At 54.5% G+C, this 21,690-nt stretch overlaps 2 protein-coding genes across 14 annotated transcripts in view; one reads left to right on the forward strand and one right to left on the reverse strand.

Moving 5' to 3' along the window:
• Positions 1-1,739, forward strand: part of ZNF219 (zinc finger protein 219) — a 14,663-nt gene extending 12,924 nt beyond the window's left edge. For 8 of the 9 annotated variants that reach the window (XM_030802498.1, XM_003260619.4, XM_030802496.1 and 5 more), the window contains 2 exons: positions 243-374; positions 645-1,732. In XM_030802498.1, coding sequence (XP_030658358.1) covers positions 243-374; positions 645-1,249 — 737 coding nt within the window. In that variant the 3' untranslated portion in view covers positions 1,250-1,732. Of the gene's footprint in view, positions 1-242; positions 375-644 lie in introns of all 9 variants that reach the window. The other variant, XM_003260620.3, reaches the window with a different exon arrangement.
• Positions 1,537-21,690, reverse strand: ARHGEF40 (Rho guanine nucleotide exchange factor 40). Of its 5 annotated transcripts, none has more exons than XR_004027743.1 (24): positions 21,315-21,690; positions 18,492-18,689; positions 16,566-17,811; positions 16,247-16,414; positions 15,981-16,101; positions 15,295-15,391; positions 15,109-15,189; positions 14,862-14,978; positions 13,481-13,576; positions 13,265-13,380; positions 12,746-12,872; positions 10,985-11,107; positions 10,751-10,894; positions 9,651-10,261; positions 9,292-9,526; positions 8,855-8,941; positions 7,720-7,935; positions 6,847-7,017; positions 5,919-6,096; positions 4,684-4,788; positions 4,327-4,470; positions 3,693-4,106; positions 2,908-2,954; positions 1,537-2,770 (listed from the first exon to the last, which is right to left on the reverse strand). XR_004027743.1 is itself a non-coding variant. In XM_012498035.2 (24 exons), exons 1-23 carry the CDS (start codon positions 21,315-21,317, stop codon positions 2,913-2,915), a joined length of 4,557 nt encoding a protein of 1,518 aa, XP_012353489.2. In that variant the 5' UTR covers positions 21,318-21,690; the 3' UTR covers positions 1,537-2,770; positions 2,908-2,912. The 5 variants fall into 5 exon arrangements, 2 of the variants coding, with proteins under 2 accessions (XP_012353489.2, XP_030658354.1); XM_012498035.2 differs by having other exon boundaries at positions 3,693-3,823; XR_004027745.1 differs by lacking the exon at positions 18,492-18,689.

Consider the following 21,690-nt stretch of genomic DNA (forward strand, 5'->3'; position numbering starts at 1 on the left):
GAACTTACCTTTTATTTCTCCTGAGTTTTTTTGTTTTGTTTTGTTTTGTTTTTTTTCCTGGAGGCTTTGCCATCATTTGAGAACACTTAACTCTTTAGTCACAACAAATCTAACCCCTCAGACTTTCTGTTTCCTCCTGGACCCCGAGGGGAAGCAGCCCTATGGGGTGGGTGTGAGGTGGGTGCGCGGCACCTGGACAGGGTGTAGGCCCCCCTGACTTCCTCTTAATGTATGTGTTGCAGAAGAGAATGGGCTGTTGGTTGGAGGGACCCGGCCTGAAGGGGGCCGGGGCGCCACCGGCAAGGATTGTCCCTTCTGCGGAAAATCTTTCCGCTCAGCACATCACCTCAAAGTGCATCTGCGAGTGCACACAGGTGAGGGAGACAGCCTCCGGCGTGGAGAGGGGACTGGCGGCGGGCAGAAAGGTGAGGGCTACCGAAACACTAGGAGGTGAAGTTTGTTCCGAAGCCTTCAGTTTGGCTGGATGAGATCACTTGGGAAACGCTCCTTTATTAAATCAAAGTAGGTGGGAGACGCAGTGCCCTTTCTTGGTTCTGAGAATGAGGTCTGTAAATTGGGCGAAATTCGGGTGGGTGCGTGCAGTGATCGTGACCCCGTGACCCTATCGCACCCACTCTCTCCAGGCGAGCGGCCCTACAAGTGTCCGCACTGCGACTACGCGGGCACCCAGTCCGGCTCGCTCAAGTATCACCTACAGCGCCACCACCGGGAGCAGAGGAGCGGGGCCGGCCCCGGGCCACCCCCGGAGCCACCGCCTCCTTCCCAGCGGGGTTCCGCCCCGCAATCTGGAGCCAAGCCGTCTCCGCAGCCTGCGACCTGGGTGGAGGGCGCCTCAAGTCCCCGGCCTCCTTCTAGCGGTGCTGGGCCCGGGTCCCGTCGGAAGCCCGCCAGCCCTGGGAGGACCCTGCGCAACGGGCGAGGCGGTGAGGCCGAACCCCTGGACCTGTCCTTGCGGGCAGGGCCGGGAGGCGAGGCCGGGCCGGGGGGTGCCCTCCACCGCTGCCTCTTCTGCCCTTTCGCCACTGGAGCCCCAGAGCTCATGGCCTTGCACCTTCAAGTGCACCACAGCCGCCGGGCTAGGGGCCGCCGGCCACCCCAGGCTGACGCTTCCCCGCCCTATGCCCGAGTACCATCAGGAGAGACTCCTCCCAGTCCTTCGCAGGAAGGGGAGGAGGGCTCCGGGCTGTCCAGACCCGGAGAGGCAGGGCTGGGGGGGCAAGAACGGTAGTGAGCCCTCAGGGGCGATTAGCTTAGTGAGCTTACCCCGCCGGAGCGGGGGAGCGCTAGTGGTAGTTGGGTAGAGAAGCCAGCAGGGGGCAGCGTGGGACCCATATCCCAGCCCCAGGCGGACCAGAGGTGGAAGGGGCGGCGGGCGTAGGAGGGTGGGCTGGCGGTACCCACCCAGCCCAAGGGAGTCACAGTGCCTTAGAAGTGGCAGAGGTGAGGGTCAAAGAACGGGGTCCCTGGGCTGGCAGAGAGGGTTTGTGTCCCTGTTGAGGAGCCACTCTGCCGGTCTTTGCTGGTCCATAGGCGTGAGAGTTTATTTTTGTACAAGGGGTGAGGGTGGGGGGCACTGTACCCTTCTAGCCCCATCAGGGGCCCTGTAGACGTCGCTATTTTTGGTACGATTCCTGTCATCCCTATTGCAGAGTCGTGTCCCCAATAAACAGGTGTCTTGAGGCACAGGGCCCTGTGTCTGTCTGCCTACCTATGTCCTGCTTCCCTCTTTGGGTCCTTCTGTCAGGAAATAGTCACCTCTTCAGACACTTAGTTATCACCCAAAGAGTTTGATAAGAAATGCAGAATATTGGGTTTTACCCCCAGGTTTCGATGCAGCAGCTCTGATGGGGCCCAGGAATTAGCATTTAACAAATAGCCAAGCAAGTTCTCACGCACTGTGGCCTGAGGACCTCATTTTGAGAACTGCTGGACTGTGCTGGATCCCAGTTTGTCTGTGACCAGTTCAGCCTCAAGGGGTAGGTGCAGTGTGGGAGAATGAGCTTCAGAGAGTGTGTGGAACCTCTGGGAGCCACTGTGGAGGAGACACATTCTCCCAGGCTCATACACAGTCAGCTCTGGGCCTGGGAGGGGTAGAGGGGACCTTCCAGTCTTGGTTTTATTTTCTGTGTTCTAGTTAAGGGCTGGTTGAGGGAAAGTGCTCAAGTTATTTATCACCTTAATCCAGAGGACTACTGTAGCTCCTTGGAGGCAAAGTGTGAGTAAATACATTTAATATAACAATAGTATTATAATAACAGTAATTACATATATAAAGTCTACAGTTCCCCTGTCGCACCCTCCTGTTATTGTTTGCATAGCTTCGTTTCTTGTGACACCTCAGAATGGAGTCACCAGGAACTCCAGTTGACCTGGCAGAGATGATTCTTCTCAGGGAAAGTGAGGGGGTGAGAAAAGAGGAGAACATGGGCTGCCAGGGAGGGCTGGCATGGGAGTGATGTCCTGGATACAGTGGCCCAGGATGGGAAAGCACCGGAAGAGGGATAACTTCCCCACCTCCAGGGTATGAAGGCAAGCAATGTGGCTGCTCTGGCTCCTGCAGGAGAAGGCACCAAGCTAGGGAGACTAGAGATAGTGGTGGCAGGGCAATACTCTGGTCGTTAGACCTCCTCTGTGTCCAGGAAGCAGAGGGAGGAAATTCAGTGATCGCCCAGTGCTTCATTATGCCCCACTGCCATCCCAGCCCAAAGTGTGCTGAGAGGAGAAGCTGCACGCAAGTTCTGGATCTTCTCTAGAAGCCAGGAGAGAAGAGGGAGATGAGTTGGGAGAGGGAAGAAGCTGACTCCCAAGTAGCTGGGGACAGGAAGGAAGGCACATGCGAGATGGAAGGAGTGTTGGATGTGGTAGAAATTGGGGATGCTGACTCACCCAGGTCACAGAGGCGTGGTGGGGTCACTCAGGGCTCGAGCATGACTCTGCGGGGAGAGAAACTACAGTGAATTTAGGGACATATTTCTTGTCTTTCTCTTTCTTTTCCTCCATCGCTCCTCACAAGCCTATCAATTCACCTCTCTTTCCTACCCAAAGTCCTTGAATTTTGCTATTTACTTTTATTTTTTTAGAGACAGGTGCTCACTGTCGCCCAGGTTAGAGTGCAGTGGCACAAACATGGCTCACTGAAGTCTCAACCTCTTGGGCTCAAGAGATCCTCCTGCTTCAGCCTCTTGAGTAGCTGGGACTATAGGTGTGCTGGGACTCCCTCAAGAGTCCAGCTAATTAAAAAAAAATTTTTTTTTTTCCTAGAGATGGGGTCTCACTATGTTGCCCAGGCTGGTCTTGAACTCCTAGGCTCAAGTGATCCTCCCACCTCAGCCTCTGAAAGTCTGGGATTACAGGTATGAGCCACCTTACCTGGCCTGAGTTTTGCCATTTTAACCCAAGTCCAAGCCAGGCCATTGGCATTCTCCCCTTTCCATCCACCCCAGCACTATACTCCTTATTTAAGATTCCTTTTAACCTATGACCTTGATGCCTCTTAGCCAGGTCCCGGGGAGAGGAGAAAGGTAGACAAGATAATAAATCCAGTCTGTAGCCTCAGCTGGGAGCACAAGTTCACAGTTTTCCCCCAACCCCTTGGGGTTGAATGATCAGAAAAGCCCATCCAGAAAGCAGCCAGAGATCACCTCATTCCCAGCCTCATTGTAGGAACTTACCTGTCGGGATAGCCCTAAGATCCCTCGACTGGCCAGGGTGGGAGTGCTGCTCCCAGGGTTGGGGGGTTGCAGGCTGGGGCTGTTTCTTGGTCCTGGGGACACATCTCCAGAAGAGTCAAGTGTTTCTGGGGCTAAAGGGGAAGCTAGGGTGAGAGCAGAGTATAGAATCCCTCCAGATTACCTTAAGCAACCAAGCTGCTCCATCAGGGAAGAAAAAGCTCCATAGCAACAGGAAGCTGTGAGTCACCATAGCGATCCAGTTGCAAGGGAACCCCCTACCAAGAGGCAGGAAATTGTCAGCAGCATCATTAGAGCAACCAGGGAAGAAGCGACAGGAAACTATAAGGATTGCCGTGGTGAACCAGGAGGGTACAACAGGAAGCTGAGGCAGTTTCCATAGAAACCCAAGGAGAGCTAGAGAGAGAGGTACAGAGGAAGTGCTTCTTAGCAACAGGCTGTTGTAAGCATCACCCTAGCAACCAGACGAAGGCTCTTTTAGCAGTGGGGAAGCTGTACATAGTTGTCATGGCAACTGGGCTTCTTGGCTAGAAAAAGGAATTGCTCAGCAGCAAGCAGCCTGAACATCACCACCATGACCGAGCTGTTGGGAGCCACCCCTTGAGAGGTGCCTCACCCAGGGAAATTTGCTTGACGTCCAGATCCCAGGCCTCCTCCTCGACGCGGGCAGGCAGGGAGCAGGCTCCCGGCGAAAGGCCGGGAAGGGAGGGGCCGGCATGCTCAAAGGATGACACGGCCACGGAGGCCCGGGTGCGGGCGGCTGCAGAGAGTGGGGAGTGGGGGGTGGGGTGCTGGTGTGGGAAAGCCCTCTTGGCTCCCTGGAATGACCCTCAGTCTCACAGAGGGCCTCCCAGCCAGTCCCACTGATTTGGGACGAGATGCCTTTCCTGACTTTCCACCACACCTCCCCTTTGTATCCTCATTGTCAAGGTCTTCACTCCTGGGGGCCACCCCCCAGCACCCTGGCCCTCACCTCTTCCAGTGAGCAGGGCACTCAGCGTCCGCTCCCCAAGGGCTTTGATGTCCAGGAAGGGTTTATTCCCAATGCCCATGGACACCATCTGCTGCACTCGGAGCTCTGGGGAATAAGGACACTTGTTACCAACTTCTTCCTGCTCTTCTCTCTAGCCCCAGCATGTCATGGTTGGCTTTTTTGTTGTTGTTGTTTTTCTTGTTGTTCCTTCTCAATCCTCATTCCTCCCTTTCATTCCTCTGGTGTCTGTTTTTACTCCTCCTGTTGACTATCACAACATGGATGGCAATGATGGTGTGACTTCCTCCTCAGATATCTGGCTCTTCCCTCCAGTATGTTGCATCCTGCCCGTTTGGCATCCCAGCTGCCTAATTTCTACTCTGCATCTTGGGCATTAAGAGCAAAAAAAAAAAAAAACACCTCACATTTTTACATACCTTTACAGTTTACAAGGTGCTGCCATATATTTGATCTTACTTAATCATCCCTATTACACTAAGATGAAGACATTACTATTTCATTTTTCAGATGAGCAGAATGAAGTACAGAAAATTAAAACCAAGGTAAAGCCCAGCAAAAAAACAAAAATAAAAATAAAACTAACAAACAAAAAACTAGTCCAGGTCACACAGCAAGTAGCAGCAGTTCTTAAATCCAAGTGAGCAGTTTCTCACCTCCTTTTCCCAGCCATTTGCATTATTAAAAAAATTTTTTTTAAATCCTTTAAAGACAGAGTCTTGCTCTGTCACTCAGGCTCAAGTGCAGTGGCACCATCATAGCTCACTGTAGCCTTGAACATTTGGGCTCAAGCGATCCTCCTACCTCACCCCTCAAATAGCTAGGACTATAGGTGCACACTACCATGCCCAGTTAATTTTAAAATTTTTTGTAGAAACGGGGTCTCACTATGTGCCCAGGCTGGTCTTGAACACCTGGCCTCAAACCATCCTCCCACTTTGGTCTCCCAAAATGCGCTGGGATTACAGGCGTGAGCCACTGCACCTGGCCCCTACTTGGTCTTGCTTCCCTGAAACTTGCCAGCTTTCTCTTTCTTTTTGGTATATCTTAGGCTCATTTCTACCTCAGTAATCTCTCAAGCCAAATCTTGAATCTTATTATAAGCCATTCTTTCTTCATCCTATAAACTGTTTTCCCAAGCAGTTCGCACACTCTCCAGAAAACTTCCTGCTATAACCCTGACTCCAAGCACCCCCTTCCTCAGCTCTGCCCAGTACCCTTGTTGTGGGCTGCCTGTCTCCACAGCAGCTGGGCAATAGAACTTGTCCACTTGAGTTTGATCTCTGGTGAGGTTGCCTGCAGAGTGTATGCCTCTCGTGCACGCCGCCGCCGAAACCACAACTCAAAGCAGAGTCCGCTGTCCCCGATGTTTTCTGTCAGCCCCATGTCAGCAGTCTGAGGAAGAGCAGAGGGCAGCGGGTGAAGACAGAGTGAGTCCTGGCTGGGTGATGCCACATGGCAAGCACTGGGCTTCGCCTGGCATCTGATAGATGTTCAGTAAACGTTTGCTCAACACCTATCATGTGCCAAGTGCTCTACATTTAGTCTTCATAACAACCATAATTTACAGAAGGGAAAATGAGGCCAGAAACATGAAACAACTTGTACAAAGGCTTCTCACAGCTTATTAGAGCCAGAATTGGACCCAGGCCTTTTCCTCTATGCTATACTCGTGCAGGGGGTACAAAGTCTAGAAGCCCTTAGAATCCATTCCACACTGCCTGATCCAGGACCACAGGTCGCTGTAAATGCTTATCTGGATATCAAGGCTGTTTCCCTAAAGCAAGGCCTCCCTCTTCTTGGATTCTTTAGTCAAAGTATAGTTGCTTTCTCCTCATGCCCTAGGAACCACCCCTAATTCCGAAGGCATGTGTGCACTTAGTGGGAAAGTCCCTCTTCCAGTCTGGTTTGGAATGCCTCCTAAGTGTTCTGCATGAATGATAAGGAAAACCTCATGAAGTAGACCAGTGACAGGGACTTCTAACATCCCCTGACACCCTAACTCGATAGTCGATTACAAGCCAAAGCCTATTGTAGATGATGCAGATTCTGAACCTGTGTTGGGGTTGAATTTCCAGAACATTCTGAGTTCTCAAGAAGAGAATGACTTCCTGTCACCTCCACCACTCACTCCAGGAATTGTACCTTAAAGGCCTGCTTGTAAACAAACATTTCTGAACCCCCTTCAGGGCCCTTGAGCTTGCTGAACAGGAGGAGATGCTCAAAGAGAAAGACATGGCGAAGGCACTTCTTTCGGCCACAGATGACAGTGAAGGGGTCTCGATGCAAGAGCTGTCCCTGCTCCTTCAGATCTATCTGGAGAAAGGAAAAGGAAAAGTGGTTGGCCCAGGGGCCCTTTGTTTGTATTTTACGGGGAGCAAAAATAGATTTATAGGGCAAGGGGCCTAATGCACTGGTTCTCAGGTAGAGTCAGGAAGTCAGGGAAGCCCTCAGCCTAGGGTCCATCCACTGGTCACCACGCACAGCACACCCAGCTGAGCAGCACAGCCCTGCCTCTGAAGATGGCAAGGTGCACTGCATAGTAGGGTTTATAGCTGCCTGTGGGGAAGCCTTTGCATGCTGGGGACCCAGGAAGAGAATCAGCAAAGAACTGAAAGGGAAACAGGTCTATTCCAGAGGAGGATACAGGATTCCAACATGTTCTGGAACCTCAGGGCTGGAAAAAGACTATGTAGACGAGACAAGGTATGTATTGGGTGTTGAGGTGCGGGAGGAAGTATGGGGTAGATGGGGAAAGATAACAATTAGGAAAGGAACAGGAGAGTACAAGGTGGATGTAGGAACATGGGATGTTGGGAGGACATAGCTTCTTTATTTACAAATGAGGAAAGTGAAGTCCAGTGAAATTCAGTGACTCAATCAAGGCCACCCAGCTGGTTAGAAATTAAAGCCTGGAGCCCTCTGACCTGGAGGCTGGTTCTCCTGTCACCAACCTACACGGCTTCTGAGGCCAGGGCTGGGCAGTTTGAGCAGCAGTGACTGGAGCTAGGGCCTCACCTCACAGCCACGCACCGCCTCCACGGCCAGCAGGTCTCTGCCACGGGCCTCTTGTTCCCGGAGAAGCTGTACAGCAGCCCCAAGGGCCTGGCGCTCAGAACTGAGCTCAGGCCCAGCTTCCCTCAGGAGCTCCTCCAGGAGCCGCCCATACCGAGCCAGCTGTTCCAGAGGCTGCTGCAGGGCTCGGGGCAGGTAAGGGCCAGCCTCCATGGAGCCCTAGGTTGAGGAGGACACAGACAGGGATGAGGGGAGGGCTGGAGCCTCTGGGGGCCAAGCTCAGGGGTTGAGGGGTAGGTGGGTGATACCCTAGGCTTTTGGGTATAGATGAAGCCCAGATGCTCCCTGAAGTAAGGCAAAACCCTTCTCCCTGGAAAGAAAGCAGGTGGGGGCCTGCAGGCCAGCAATCATTGTCTGTATCTTGAAGGGAAATGGAAGAAGAATCAAAATAGTAATCCCCTGTACTCTCTGGCTTTGAACTTTTCTTTTTTTTTTTTTTCCCCTGAGATGGAGTCTTGGTCTGTCGCCCAGGCTGGAGTGCAGTGGCACAATCTCGGCTCACTGCAAGCTCCACCTCCCGGGTTCACGCCATTCTCCTGCCTCAGCCTCCCAAGTAGCTGGGACTACAGGTGCCTGCCACCACGCCTGGCTAATTTTCTTTTTGTATTTCTAGTAGAGATGGGGTTTCACTGTATTGGCCAGATAGTCTCGATCTCCTGACCTCGTGATCCACACGCCTTGGCCTCCCAAAGTGCTGGGATTACAGGCATGAGCCACCACGCCCGGCCACTGGCTTTGAACTTTTAAAGTCACTTGTACGTCTTTTGATGTGAGCTCTTCTGATGCTCAGATCCTCCCTGTGAGCTGGCTGTAGTGACTATTGCCCCCATTTACCAGATGTGGAAATAGAGGCCCAGAGGAATCAGGAGTCCTGCCCAGTCTCTCGGGTGGACTGGATAAGAACCTGGCCTCACCAGTCCAGTGCTTGTCCCACCCTCAGCAATTCTAGGAGATGATTGATAGGTGATGTTCCTGGGCACATCCAGGAAAGCTTTTTTTCCCTGAGGGATTTGTTGGGTGGGTTTTTAGGTCATCCTGGCCCCTCTACTTTTCTTCTGAAGGTTGGAGAAAAAGTTACCTTGCTTGAGGGACTGAGCGCAGCCAGACCATTCTCCAGTTTGTGTCGGTGCTTCACGTACTGTGCATAAAGGCTGAACTGGTCCCCCTGTCCCAGTAAAGAACAGATAAGGTGCCCACGGTGAGGCCCCTGCAGACGAGCCTCTCTCTTCCCCCTCTCCATCCTCTCTGTAGCCCAAATGAGGGATGGGTCACCAGGGAGCACTCAGCCTACCAGGGAGAGAAGGGCTCCCTGTGGAGAGAGCATAGTCCAGGCAGCTCTTGGGAGCAGGGCACAGAGGCTGAGTAGAGGCAGAAGTGCCCACAAAACAGGGCTGGGCCCCAAGGTCACGGACCGCACATGGGAGGAGAGGGCCGTGGGTACTGAGAAAGGGACAGATGGATGAGGCTGGAACAGAGGAGGGAGAGCACGTGGAAGAAGTTGAGGGGATCACTCACGTGGCGAAGGAAGCAGGCCCCAATGCGTAGGGGGTGGGTGGCGCAGCCCTGAAGCTCCCGCAGAAAGTGTGTCCGGTGGAAGCTGCGAAGTCTTTCCCGGGCACTCAGGGCAGCAGCCCAGGTGCCCCGAAGTTCAGGAGTCAGCTCAGGCCCAGGGGGTGGCACTGGCTCACTCAAGGTGGCCACGTAATCTTGTTCACAGGCAATCAGCTCAGACACCAGACGCTGCTGGGCACTGCAGGCACAATAGGAGTGGCAGAGGAGGTGTGGGAGGGAGTCACTACCCCCAACAATGTCATCTTCTTTTCCTGCTAGGCAGTTGGCTCTGCCTGTTAGCACCAGTTGGGCTGGGATCTCACCTGATGCTTCGTTTGCGCTCCATCCGGGGGGTGCCTACTCCCCAGGGTCCGTCTGGCCCCCCAGCCCGGCCCAGCAGCACGTGTTCCCGTGGTGAGCATGTCCTGTCTACCACCTCAGTGCTGGTGACCTCCAGGCCTCGGATCAGCACAGCTCTTGGGGGCCTGCCCTCTGCTTCTGGAGCCAGCTCAGGGCCCTCTTCCTCATAGTCCTCTCCACATGGGGCCAGGGAGCAATGGGATGGGGCTGGCCGTGGCCCAGGGCTGCTGGGGAGCAGCAAGGAGCTGAGGCTGGGCGAGGGGCTGTGGGGTCCCCACTGGGCCCCTCCACTGCTGGCACTGTCTGCCCGCCGTCGTCGGTAGCCCCGTGGGCTCGCCTCCTCTCCCAGCTGTTGCTGAATCCTCCTCTCCAGCTCTTGGCAGCGGGCCCGGCAGTGGCCCCATTCTCGCAGGGCTGCTGGGCTGCCTAGGTCCAGGGCCAGGGCCCGCATCTCCTGGAAGGTGCCAGCACTGGGCTCTGGGGCCCGCCGCAGGGCCAGTGCAGCCAGCACAGCCTCCCGACCCGGCCCAGCTCCTGCCAGACGAGCAAAGCCCTCATCCACCCATTCATGTGCCTACAAAGTCAAAGGGGTTGGGGATGGGAGAGAAAGGGTAAGGGCCTGTGTTGCTCATGAAGGATGCCCAACGACAGCCCTTGTCCTCTTGCCTGTGGCTTCCCAATGCCCATCACTCTCCCGTTTTCTCACTGTTCCAGCATCACTCCCTAACCATGTCACTCGGAGTTGGTATGGAGATGGAAGAGCCTATATAAAAGAATAACCAGTACTCATACGACGTTTATGAGTGGCAGGCTCTGTGCTAAGGGCTTTTATGTATTGCCTCGTGTAATCCCCACAGCAGCCCTGTGAGGTAGATCTATGGAGGCACAGTCAGGTTTAGTATCTTGTCCCAGGTCATTCAGCAAGGAGGTGGCAGAGCTAAGAGCAAAAACCTAGGAGATGGGCTCCTCGGCCTCCACTCTTAACAACTTGATTACCTCTCCAGGCAGAAAGGAATGAATAAATGGAAATGGGGGGCACAGAAGGAAAAGGCCCTGCATGCACCTGCTGGAAGAAGCGCTGTAGCCGCAGGGCCCGATGGAGGCCACTCTCAACCTGCTCCAGCCGCTGTTCAAAGATATCCAGCACCTTCTGGGAGGTGGCATTCTCCTCCAGAGCCAGGGCCCCCCGTGCCTGGGCCAGGCGCTCCTGGAGAAGGGAGGCTGTGCTCAGACCTGGTCCTCACTCCCAGGTAGCCTCCCCCTGTCTCCTCTCACCTGCCCTCCAGCCCCTTCTCACCTGGACCTCAGCGCTGAAAGCCCGGAATCGCAGCTCTGTCTCCTGCAGGGCAGACAGGGTGTCCCCAGGCATAGCAAAGCTTGCCAGCTGCTCCTCCCCTGGGCCCGAGAGCCACTGCAACACCTGAGGCAGATGGGGTGGGAGGGCAGGGGGTCATGGAGTGGAAAGGCAAAGAAGGGCTGAGATCCAGCATCAGCCCCACTACCCCAGTCTGTAGAACTTTGAGTGAACTATTGCATCTTATCTGCAACGTGGGAATGACAATAGTGAATGGTAATAGTTTCCACAAGGGTCAAATGAGAAACCGAGTAAGAAACCTTTCGTAAGGCAGATGAGAGGGAAGCTGGGCTGATGGGAAGCACTGAGGGAGGTGGGTCAAAGTTCCAGGCTATGCCCAAGGGTGAAGTACATCAAACTGGGGTGAACCAAAGGCAGGATGAGGGTCATAGGGATGACTGAGGGCCTTCACCAAGCCTTGGCAACCGGTGGGAAAGGGTCCCAGGGACAAAGCCTGGAGAAACAGCACAGAAGGGGTGTGTGTGTGTGTGTGTGTGTGTGTGTGTGTGTGTGTCCGGCTTTAATTTCCTAATATGGGGCTATATGGACTCTCATGCTGGTTCTGAGATGTTTGACCAAAAAGGGATGGTAATATTTTCCTCTGAAGAAAGGCTGGAAGCTGAGGGTGGGACAGCCTGAGGATGAGAAGTCTGAGACTGTTCCTAATAGCCAGTGCCAACAATAACTACTTTTATAGTCCTTTGCTGAATTCATTTGATCTTTCTAACCACGTTATGAGTTAATTGTTACCATCCCCATTCTACAGATGAGGACTTGGGAACTCAGAGAAGCTTCATGACTTGTCCAACATCTTACACATGGCAGAACTAGAACTCAAGCTGAGCACGTTAGACTCCAAATCTTGTTTTTAAACAGTTGGGGAAACAGCTAACAAGCAGGTAAGCAAACAGGAGGAGATGCAACCCATCTCTAGGATATTTGCTTAGAGGAAGCCAATATGAAGAAATCCTAGGAAACAGAAAGTCTTGGCCCCAGCTTTAGCACTGGCCCTGAGGTGACCTTTCCCCTGATGCCCACATGCAGGCCCATGAAGTGTCCACTCACCATGCTCAGGGCTAAGGAGGAACAATCAGATTTCAAAGCCCCCTCTACCCCACATGGTAGGGTGGAGAGCAAATCCCTATGGGGCTCTTAACCCCAGGAGAGAAGAATCACGTTTCAGAGAAGCCAGCCTTATTCCTGAATCTTTCCCACAAAGAAGCCTGTAGTTCCTCTCAGGTGCTTTCAATGCCCTCTCCTTCCAAGGTGGAGGGAGCTGGGACCTTTCCGGCCTCAGGTCTGAGGGATGACATCGCATAAGGAGTTAAGCGTGCGTGTGTGGCAGTGTAACTAATGAGCTGGTATCAATAGACTTTTATTATTTTTCAGCTAAGGGGGTAGGCACTCCAGAGTTGATCAGCTCTTCAGAATCCCCTAGGGCGGCTGAGCATCTCTCACAATCTCTCAGCATTTTTGATCAAGTATAAACAGTGGGGAGGGGGAGATCTGGCTTTTCTTTACTGGTGCTATGATGCTCCCACCCTCTTGTTGAATCTCATACTGACCAACAAATGTGAGGAGAGAGGGAGGGGCGTTCAACCAAGCCAGGCTAGAAGAACACCATCAACTATAAGTACCAACGGGAAAGGTGCTGGAGGCCACACTCCCAGACTGAGTAAGAGGGACATGGGGGTCCTGGCTCACCTGCTGGAGTCGCCGCAGGCACTGCCGCTGCTCTTGCTGCTGCACGTGCAGGTTGGAGAGGCGCACAAGCTGGTGAATGGCCTCGTCCACTTCCTGATACAGTGTAGCTGGGCCTTGGCCCTCCAGCCTGGGGAAGGAGCAAAGAATGAATCATTTCCCTTGTTCAGCCCCTCAATTCTGTCCTTCCATGCCTCTGAGGGAGGCAAACATGAGAGGTTGCATAGCAGCATGGATCAAAAGCATGGGCTGAACCCTGACTGCTTTGGTTTGAATCCTGACTCTTTACTGACCGATGTTGGCCAAGACAGTTAACATTTCTGATCCTCCAAATCCTCATTTGTAATAGTAAATGGCACACAAGGATGTTGTGAGGGTTATGAGACGGTAAGTGTAAAAGCATAGTATCTTGCCCAGATATATGCACAGTAAGAATGGTCTGGCAGCTAAGGTTTGTTGGCAGCCTTCGGCTGTGTCTCCACCTCCCACTTCCACCTGCCTCCGCACACCCATCCCTCGTACTTGCTGCTGTGAGTGGAGCGCAGCCTCATCAGGATGGCCCCCCCATCCCTCTGCAGTGCCGTCAGCCGGGGATCTGCCAGCACCTTCTGCAGTGGCTTGGGCATTCCCACTGCCTCCTGGGGATAGGGAGGAGTTGCCAGTTGGGGTTCCACCAGAGAGTCTCCACCCCAGCCCCATCCCAATCCCATCTCCCCACTGTCCCATCTCATCTCATACCTCTTCCTCTGGCTCTGCTGCTCCCTCTAGCTCCTCAATGGCCTGCCGTACGGAGCCCAGCACACCTTGGCACAGGCGACATAGCCTTACCACTTCCTGAAACCCACACGCAGGGATGGAGTTGAGGATCAGAGTTTAAGAAGGAACTTAAGCCCTAGGGTTGGGGTGAGGTAGCCCCAGAGACTTTTATGGAGGCAATGCTGAATTCAGTTCCTGACTTCGCTGCTAACTAATTGTATGATGTTGGGCAGGTTCAGAAACCTTCCTGAACTTCAGTTCCTCAACTGTAAAGTCAGGATAAGAAAGACTTCTGTGATTTTTAGGGAGATGATGCCAGTTTAGCATCTAACGTGGGCCTGGCACATTGTCCAGCTTGGTAACTGTGACTTTCCTTTCTCTCTGTCTTCAGTGGGGCTTCACCCTGTCACACCCCCTCTCTCCGCCTATTCATGTCTATTTCTCCTTTGACACTAAAGGCGAAGCTTAGAGACCATCTACAGACCCCTTTCATACTCAGCTCAAATCATGTTTATTTCTCTCTTCTTGAATACTCACAACACTTATATTCATAGAATTACATGAGATAAATGCTGGAAGGATTTAGCAATTCTATTGTGATTGTTACACTTCGCTGATGAGGATCTTGAGGGCTGGATGTTGGTGCAAGGAGCGGATACAGAAAGGGCACTATTTCTGCAAGTGAGGTAAAGTAATTTGGAACAACAACCAGCCTTTTGACTCTCAGTGCTTTCCAGAAACCCAATGACACTATCTTGCACTCTTCTCTACTTGTTTCATGATTTGTCTCTCACCAAAAATCATATACTACTTAATGTCATATTAAGAATTTATTTGGCTGGGCATAGTAGCTCATGCCTGTAATCTTAGCACTTCGGGAGGCTGAGACGGTCAGATCACTGGAGTCCAGGAGTTTGAGACCAACCTGGGCAACATGGCAAAACCCCGTCTCTACAAAAAAAAAAAAAAAAAAATACAAAAATTAGCTGGGTGTGGTGGCACATGCCTGTAGCCGCAGCTACTCAAGAGGTTGACGTGGGAGGATCGCTTGAGTCCAGAGGGTCAAGGCTGCAGTAAGCTGTGATTGAAGCATTGCACTCTAGCCTGGGCGACAGAGTGAGACTGTCTAAAAATAATAATTATAATAATTTAACATACTCCTCCTATCTCCCCAGTAGACCATGGCGCAGTGCACGTGTTTTCCTCATGATTTGGGAGCCATTAATACTTGTTGAATTGAATGGAATGGAAACCACTTTTTTGCAACCCCATGGTAGGTCCTGGACCTGGCCTCTCTCCTAGAATGTCTTCAGCTGGGTTATTCCTGGCTCCCAGCATGCTAGGTGGTAGAGGGGAAGCTTACCTGGTGTATCTCTACCCAGTGACTGGGAGAGGGGTCCCTGTGACCTCCTAACTCCCACTGCAGCTCCTCTGGCTTGGCCACTCTTTTCAGATCATTCTCTGACAGCACCTCAGCACCCTGTAGAGGGTAAGGCAGGGGGTTTCTTCCTGGGCACCCAAGGACTCAGAAACCAGCCTGGGGCTCCAGCCAGCCTCTTCTCCTCTCTCCACTACTGATGGGAAACTAGGTAGGAATGAAGGGCTCAAACCTGAAATCCACAGAGTTCAGTTGGAAGGTCATCATGAATGAGAATCAGCAGCCGCTGAACAAGGGGAGGATCTCCTGAGTCCTAAGGGCAGAGAAGAATAACCCTAAACTGGGCAATTGGGTGTCCTGGACTGGCCACTAGTGAAGAGTTAGGATCCGGGGAACTGCCTGTTCAAGGGGTGGTTACCTGAAGTTGGCTCAAGACAGGAATGAGTGCTGGAGGCAGTGGAGGTGCCTGACGAAGGTCCAGCAGGACGGACAGCCCCAATATCTGTAGATCAGGCCTGTGGGAAAAGGAAGAGCCAAGGAGGCTGCTGTGTGTGTGTGTGCTGGGGGATAGCAGATAAGGCAAGGCAGACATACAGGGTCTGTTTTAAGTTAACAGTCCTCAGGAGAAATTAGTTGCTGGTACATTTGGGAAGAAATGGGCAAAGGGCCAAATTCTGGGATGTGTGTACAAGAGGAAGTGACCTAGCAGTCAGGAGTCTATATTCATATGGCTACTAGGTCAAGGGATTAAGGTCTGGAAAGTTAAGAATTCTGTTCTGGAATGGCGTGCATTCAGTGTCAGCCTGTAGTATGATGCCTAATAGGTACTCAGTGCTCAATAAATGTTGAATAAGTGAACCAATGTCCTGATGATCTTGGTAGGGTTGGAAGAGAGTGAAAGTCAACAGTGTTGCTTTTGAGGATCAGTGAAGATATGAAGCTGGAGGTCAGGGTCAGTAAGGCCAAAGGTCAATGACTTGAAATCTGAAGGTTGAAGTAGGTGTCCTTAGAGGTCAGAAGGTCAGTGTCCTGAGAAGAAGGAGGTGAGGGTCCTCATGAATCAGGAGGTTAGTGTCCAGGGTGCCAGGACTGGGCCTCGGTTACCTGAGCAGTGAGTGGAGGTAATGAAGAGTTGTGTTCAGCGTGTCTCGGGAGGGTGGGGGCTCCTCAGGAGGGCACGGTGGGGTAATGGTCAGCAGAGCTCGCCCACTCTGGTCCACCCCTCCTGAAGACACAAAATGGCCAGGCTGTCCTGGCTGGGAGCAGTCCATGCCTACCTCCTTTCCGCCCTGCCTCCCCCAGTCCCCAAGCCCACCCAATTGCTTCTCTTTCCCAGTCCTTTTTCCCTTCACCCACTGATGCCCACTGACCCGTCAGGATGAGGAATCCAGATGCCATCAAGTCCCAAGCTACATCAGGGTGATCAGAGACGGAGACTGGAAGGGCCTCTTCTGGAATGTTGTCCCCTTTTCCTTCCTGCACAGTCTCCAGCGGAGGTGTTGGAGTGTCAGACAGGAGGCCTTCTGGGCCTGCGTGTACTGCACAGACACAGACAGAAAAATGGGACTGAAGTTAAGATGGTTCTGGTTGTTCTGCTCCCAGCCTAACCCTGCTCCTCCTTCTGGCCCCTCCTATAGGCCCGACCTGCTTTGGCCCTTGCCCCATGAGCCTCACTCAGTGTCATCTCACCTGCCAGGCACACCAGGTCTGGCTCCTCCAGCTCTCTCTCTCTGGCCCCCTCTTCTGCAGGCCCACAGGCTTCAGAGGGCTGAGGCTCCTTTTTGCCTGCTGTTTTGAGCTCTTTTGGCTCAGATTCTGGCTTCCCTGAGCCTTCATATTCCTCCTTAACCAGGCTGCATTCTGGAAGCGTGTGCTCAGTTGGTGAGGGCAGATTGCCAAAGGCTTCTTGGTGGCTGGCCTCTTCCTTGTCCCCAGGGCTCAGTGGGGCACTGTCCCCTCCTCGGCTAAAAGCCCCTCGACCTGCAGCTCGCTTCTTTCTTCTGTTTCCTTTGCCTGTTCTCCGAGGCGTACCAGGTGGTCCTTCAGCCCCCTGGCCGCCTCCTCCTCCTCTAAGCTCCCCTGGCCTCAGGGGGCAAGATTCGGAGGCTTCTCCCACGGTCTCTGCTGGGGGCTCAGACACCTCCAAGACTGCTGCCTCTGGGACAGCCTCAGCTCCTGGGGGAGACTCAGGGGAGGCTCCGGTGCTGCTCCCCTCACCGGGTGGGCGTGCTCCATCCTGGTCCCGAGGCCCCAGGCCCTTCTGGTGCATCCATGCCCGGTGTCTCCGGTGGCGACCCTTCCCTCCAGCGCCCTTGCGGGTGGGTACCGTCCGGACTCTGGAGAGGCCCGGGGAGCCTTCAGCATCTGCTGGGCTCCCCCTCACGGGCAGCGTCACCTCCAACAGCTCCACATACTCACCCTCAGGTCCTTCCACAGGGGCATTGTGCCCATCCCCAGGACTCCGGGTACCCAGTGCCTCCTCAGGAAGTGGAGGGCTGGGAAGCCCTGGAGGTCCAGAGGGCAGTTCTGGGGGCAGCGTACTTGGCTGATGTCCAACCATGAGGCCCTCTTTGTGCACAAATCGTGGACAGATGAGCTCAGCCCAGGGCAGCCGCTGAATCCCAGAGGGTGCAGACACTAGGCAGGTACTTAGGCGACCTGTTGGCCGGTCCTTGTTGATGCCTTGTAGCCACTCAGGTGTGAATAGGTAGGCACAAGCCTCACTGGGCACAGGAATCTCCTGCACCCGCCCACCCCCAGGGGCCAGACACTTGAGTGCTAGTCGTGGTGCTTGGGCAGCTGAGGGCACCACCTGCAGATAGAAGTCTCCTGGGCGCAGCAGTTGCCAGGGTAGGGCTGCTAGCTGCACCACCACCTGTTCATGCAGGCAGAGCGGCCACCCCTCATGGAAGAAGAGGAATCCACTGTATTGGGCCTGGGGAGAGAGGTGGGAGGCTGCACTCAGGCCTCTGCTGAAGAAACCGGCAGAAGAGGGCAGTTAGAATGGGCCCACCCCAGGCAGGACCAGCCTTATGCCTGCAAAGTTATACTCTCAGGAGAGCAGGAGGGAAGATTTGGGGTATTCAGGTGGCAGAGAGGAAGGGATTGGGACTGATCAGTCTCCCAGTAGTAGGAAGCTTCTTTAGGAAGCTAGTTCCGTGTGGGGGAGGGTAAGAACTGAATCGTTACCACATGGTCAGCAGATGCCATTGTCTTGGAGAAGTTAAAGACTCTTAGGAGTCTTTATATCTATAGAAATGAAGGATCTCTGTTGACTAATGTACGGGGGAGTTAGTATCTTGAGAAATTCTTATGGGGGAAGAAGATGTCTGGAATTGGGTCTGGAGAGTTAGGGTCTTTGGGGGTCAGTGTTTCTTAGGGGTCAAGATGAATTTGGGGAAGATGAATGTGTGTGTGTTAGTATCTGAATGGTCAGTGCCTGTGAAGGTGAAAGTTTGTGGGAGGTCAGAGAATGAAGCTTAAGTGATTCTGGAGAGATCAGTATTAGGGGAGGCTGTATCTCTAGGTTAGTGGGGGCATTAGTCAGCCTGGCTAGTCTGTAGAGTGTGGCAGTGGATCTTGGGGAAGGCAGAATAGTGATGCATGGCCACTCACACAGGCTTCCTGCTGGACCTTGGCAAGCAGGTGCTTAGCTGGTACCAGGAAGTCCAGCGTGTACCTCAGTGCGTCCTCCCGATAAGTCCTCTCCACCACCTGGAACACCTGGCCCAACAGGGTGGGGGCTGTTGCCTCAAAGGGTGGATACAGGGCGGCGAGAGTGCTCTGCACACAGTCCTCCACTGGCTCAGGCTCCTGTAGAGATAGGACCAGGCTACAGATCCCTAGAGATCACCCAATCATGGCTCCTTGGGAGCTGCACTGGTCTAGGGGTGGCTGTGTTCTCCAAAGCCCCCATTGTACAATGTGGGCAAAAGGTGAGCACTCAGGAAATGCTGGCTGATGAGCCCAGAATGGGAGTGGGGCTGGGCCAGAGTGTTGAGTGCCTGGCAGGGCACTCAACAATCAAGCTCTGATACCTTGGCTTTGGAGATCCAGGGAGAATTTGTTGTGAATGCCCCTGATCAGGGCTGTTCCGGGTGCTCGTGAGTTGGGGTGATTGCACAGATCTTTCCCAGGAGAGAAAAGACAGGCTTCTGGGCTATCAGGGGACTGAGCTTATGGCTGAGAACTTGAGGGGATGAGGGAGATTTCCACACAGCCATCCTGCAAATCCCCTCTCATAAGACTCACCATCCAGAGCTCCCCATCTTAAGTGGAGGTGCCATCACCCACAATTATGTCCCAGAGATGATCATTTGGTGAAAGAGAGATGGTCATTTATATGCTAGAGATGGTCATTTGGTGGAATGAGGAGGATGGAAAGACTCTCTGTGACTGTCTTGGGTCTTTCTAACATCCCTCTTCCCTCTCCCACAGTGGCTCTGAAGCAATCACCCAATCTTAGAGTATGTGGGATTGGATTACAAAGAACCGGGTGGGGGCAGTTGAAAGAGAAAAAAAGTCACAAGAGGAACTTGTGGGAAGGGATGAGGAGGCCTTGATGGTGCGCACTCGACCTGGTCTTTTCTGATTCCAGTGGGACCTCTCTCTGCCAACCTCCACTAGGAGTCTCAAAAAGACTCAGCCCTGCTTCATCCAGACTCCCCTCCCTAAGTGAGTCAATGAGACATCTTTCTCCAACCCGTAACCTAAACAACCACCCCTTGGGCTATTCCTTTGCAAACTTCTTTTTCAAGACAGTCTTTGAAGTTCCTTTTACTGGAATTTTTTTTTCTTTTTTGCTGTAAATGGGGAAGGGGATACTCAATGCAGCCTTTACCTTGGTCTCTACCTGCCCTACCCCCATGTCTTGCCTTTGCCATAAAACAAAATAGCTTATTTTTCTCTGAGCTCCTCCATCCAGAGTTGCCCGTTTGTCTCGACCGTCTGGGAAGTTAGGGCAACCACTCCAGAGACGGGACATTCAGTGCGTCAGCGCGCAGACCCGGCCCCAAGGTGTGTGGGCGAGCAGACAGACCCCCAGTGTTCCCGGGACCAGGCGGACGCAGTGCGCGTGGGTGGGGGGAAGGTGGAGATGGGCGGGGGTGAGGCAGAGTGGGGCCGTCTGCTCCAAGGCAGGGAGTGCGGAGCTAGGGCTTGAGCAGCGAGGCAGCTGCAACCCATTAGGGGCGGTGAGCTCATGGCTGAGCTAGAGTCACAGCCACAGGAAACGGCAGCAGCAGGAGGGGAGGAGGGGTCTGGGGAGGGAGGCGGCGGGCGGGAGCACGGAGACTCAGCCTCCTGCCGGCGGGGACCAGAGAGGAGACCAGAGAGACTGAGTCAGCTCTCCCTGGCCCAGTTCTCTTTCTTCTTCCTCCAGCCTCCCTCCGTAGAGGGGCGGCCCCAGTAGTGCCCCTGCCCCTCCTCCACTCCCTGCGGTGAGCTCCCCCTGGCAAGGCCTCTCCCCCTCCTCCACTCTGCAGCGAGCGCCCCCTTGGCCATGCCCCCGCCCTCTTTGCAGTGGGCGCTCTCTCTGGCAGTGCCCACTCTCGCAGCGGTGCTTCAGAGTACTCTGCAGTGAAAGTTCCCAGGGCAGTGTTCACTCCTGTTGGTGTGGGCTTCTCCTTAGCATACCCTCCAGCGCCCCAAGTTGCTGCTGCCAGGGTCTCCTACTCCCTGCAGGGAGCTCCGGCTCGTGTTCCCTCCCCTCTGTAGCAGGAGTGCCCTGAGGCAGCCCGTCAGTTCCCTGCAGCAGGAGCTCTGGGGCACTTCCCTCCTCCGCAAACTCCGGTCGGCTCTGGCAGTGTCACACCCCCTGGTACTGTGAGCTCCCCCCAAGCACCCCCAACTATCCTGAGGCAGCTCTTTTTCTCTACGGGAATTTCCCTCTTTGGCCATACCCCTGGACCCGGCCCAGCCGCAGCTGTGGCCAGTCCCCTAGGGCCGGATGGGTGGGCCTGCCTCACCGGGTTGGGGACAGGGATGGAAAATGGTGGTTCCATCCAGGTCAGTTCTCATGACCCGAGGGGCCGGGCCTCTTCCAGGGCCGCTGCAGGACCAACCCGCAGGGGTCTCCCGCGGGTAAGGAGCTCGGACCAGGAGGGGGAGGGAAGCTCCAGGAAAGGAAGGCACAGGTCAGGACAGAGGAGGGCGGGGAGCGGGGAGGTGTGTGGATTAGGGGAGAGACCAAAGGGAGGATGGGGGAGGAGGCGGAGGAGAGGAGGAAGAAAGGGTGAGGGCAATAGCCGGTGGGGACAGAGCTAAACAGTCGGGCAGACAGACAGACAAATAGAAGAAGGGGGGATGGGAGAGAGGAGAGTCCCAGGAGCGCTGAACAGTCCGAGGCAGGCTCGGGAGGCACCAGGCTGGGGACTTGGGGGCCCAGAGCGGGCTGCGCGAAGGCCGAGGGGACCCAGGGGGCTGCGACGCTGGACTCACCATGGCTCGGCGCCGGGCCGCGTCCGAAGCTTGGTCGGGCGGGCGGGGCCGGGCGCGCCACCGCCTCCCTCCCGCCGCTCGTGTCTCGCCGGGTCTGGCCAAGGGACAGCTCCGGCCGCGGTGGCGGCTCGGCCCGCTCCGGCTTCCAGGCCGCGGGGCCCCGCCAGGGAGGGCCGAGACGGCCGCCCCTCCCCGCCCCGCCCTTCAGCGCCCGCCCCCGCCTCCGCGCGGGACCCCTTGCCGGGACTCCGTCTCCCGCGCCGAGACTCTCTGCCGCTCCCCGGGCGTCCCCAGCCTATCTGTCCCGTTCACCAGCAACCTTCTTTCTTCTCCGCCCCGCCCTCCAGCGGGTAACCTCGACCCTGACCCTCGGAGG

This window comes from Nomascus leucogenys, chromosome 22a (assembly GCF_006542625.1).
Source record: "Nomascus leucogenys isolate Asia chromosome 22a, Asia_NLE_v1, whole genome shotgun sequence".
NCBI classification, from domain to species: domain Eukaryota; kingdom Metazoa; phylum Chordata; class Mammalia; order Primates; family Hylobatidae; genus Nomascus; species Nomascus leucogenys.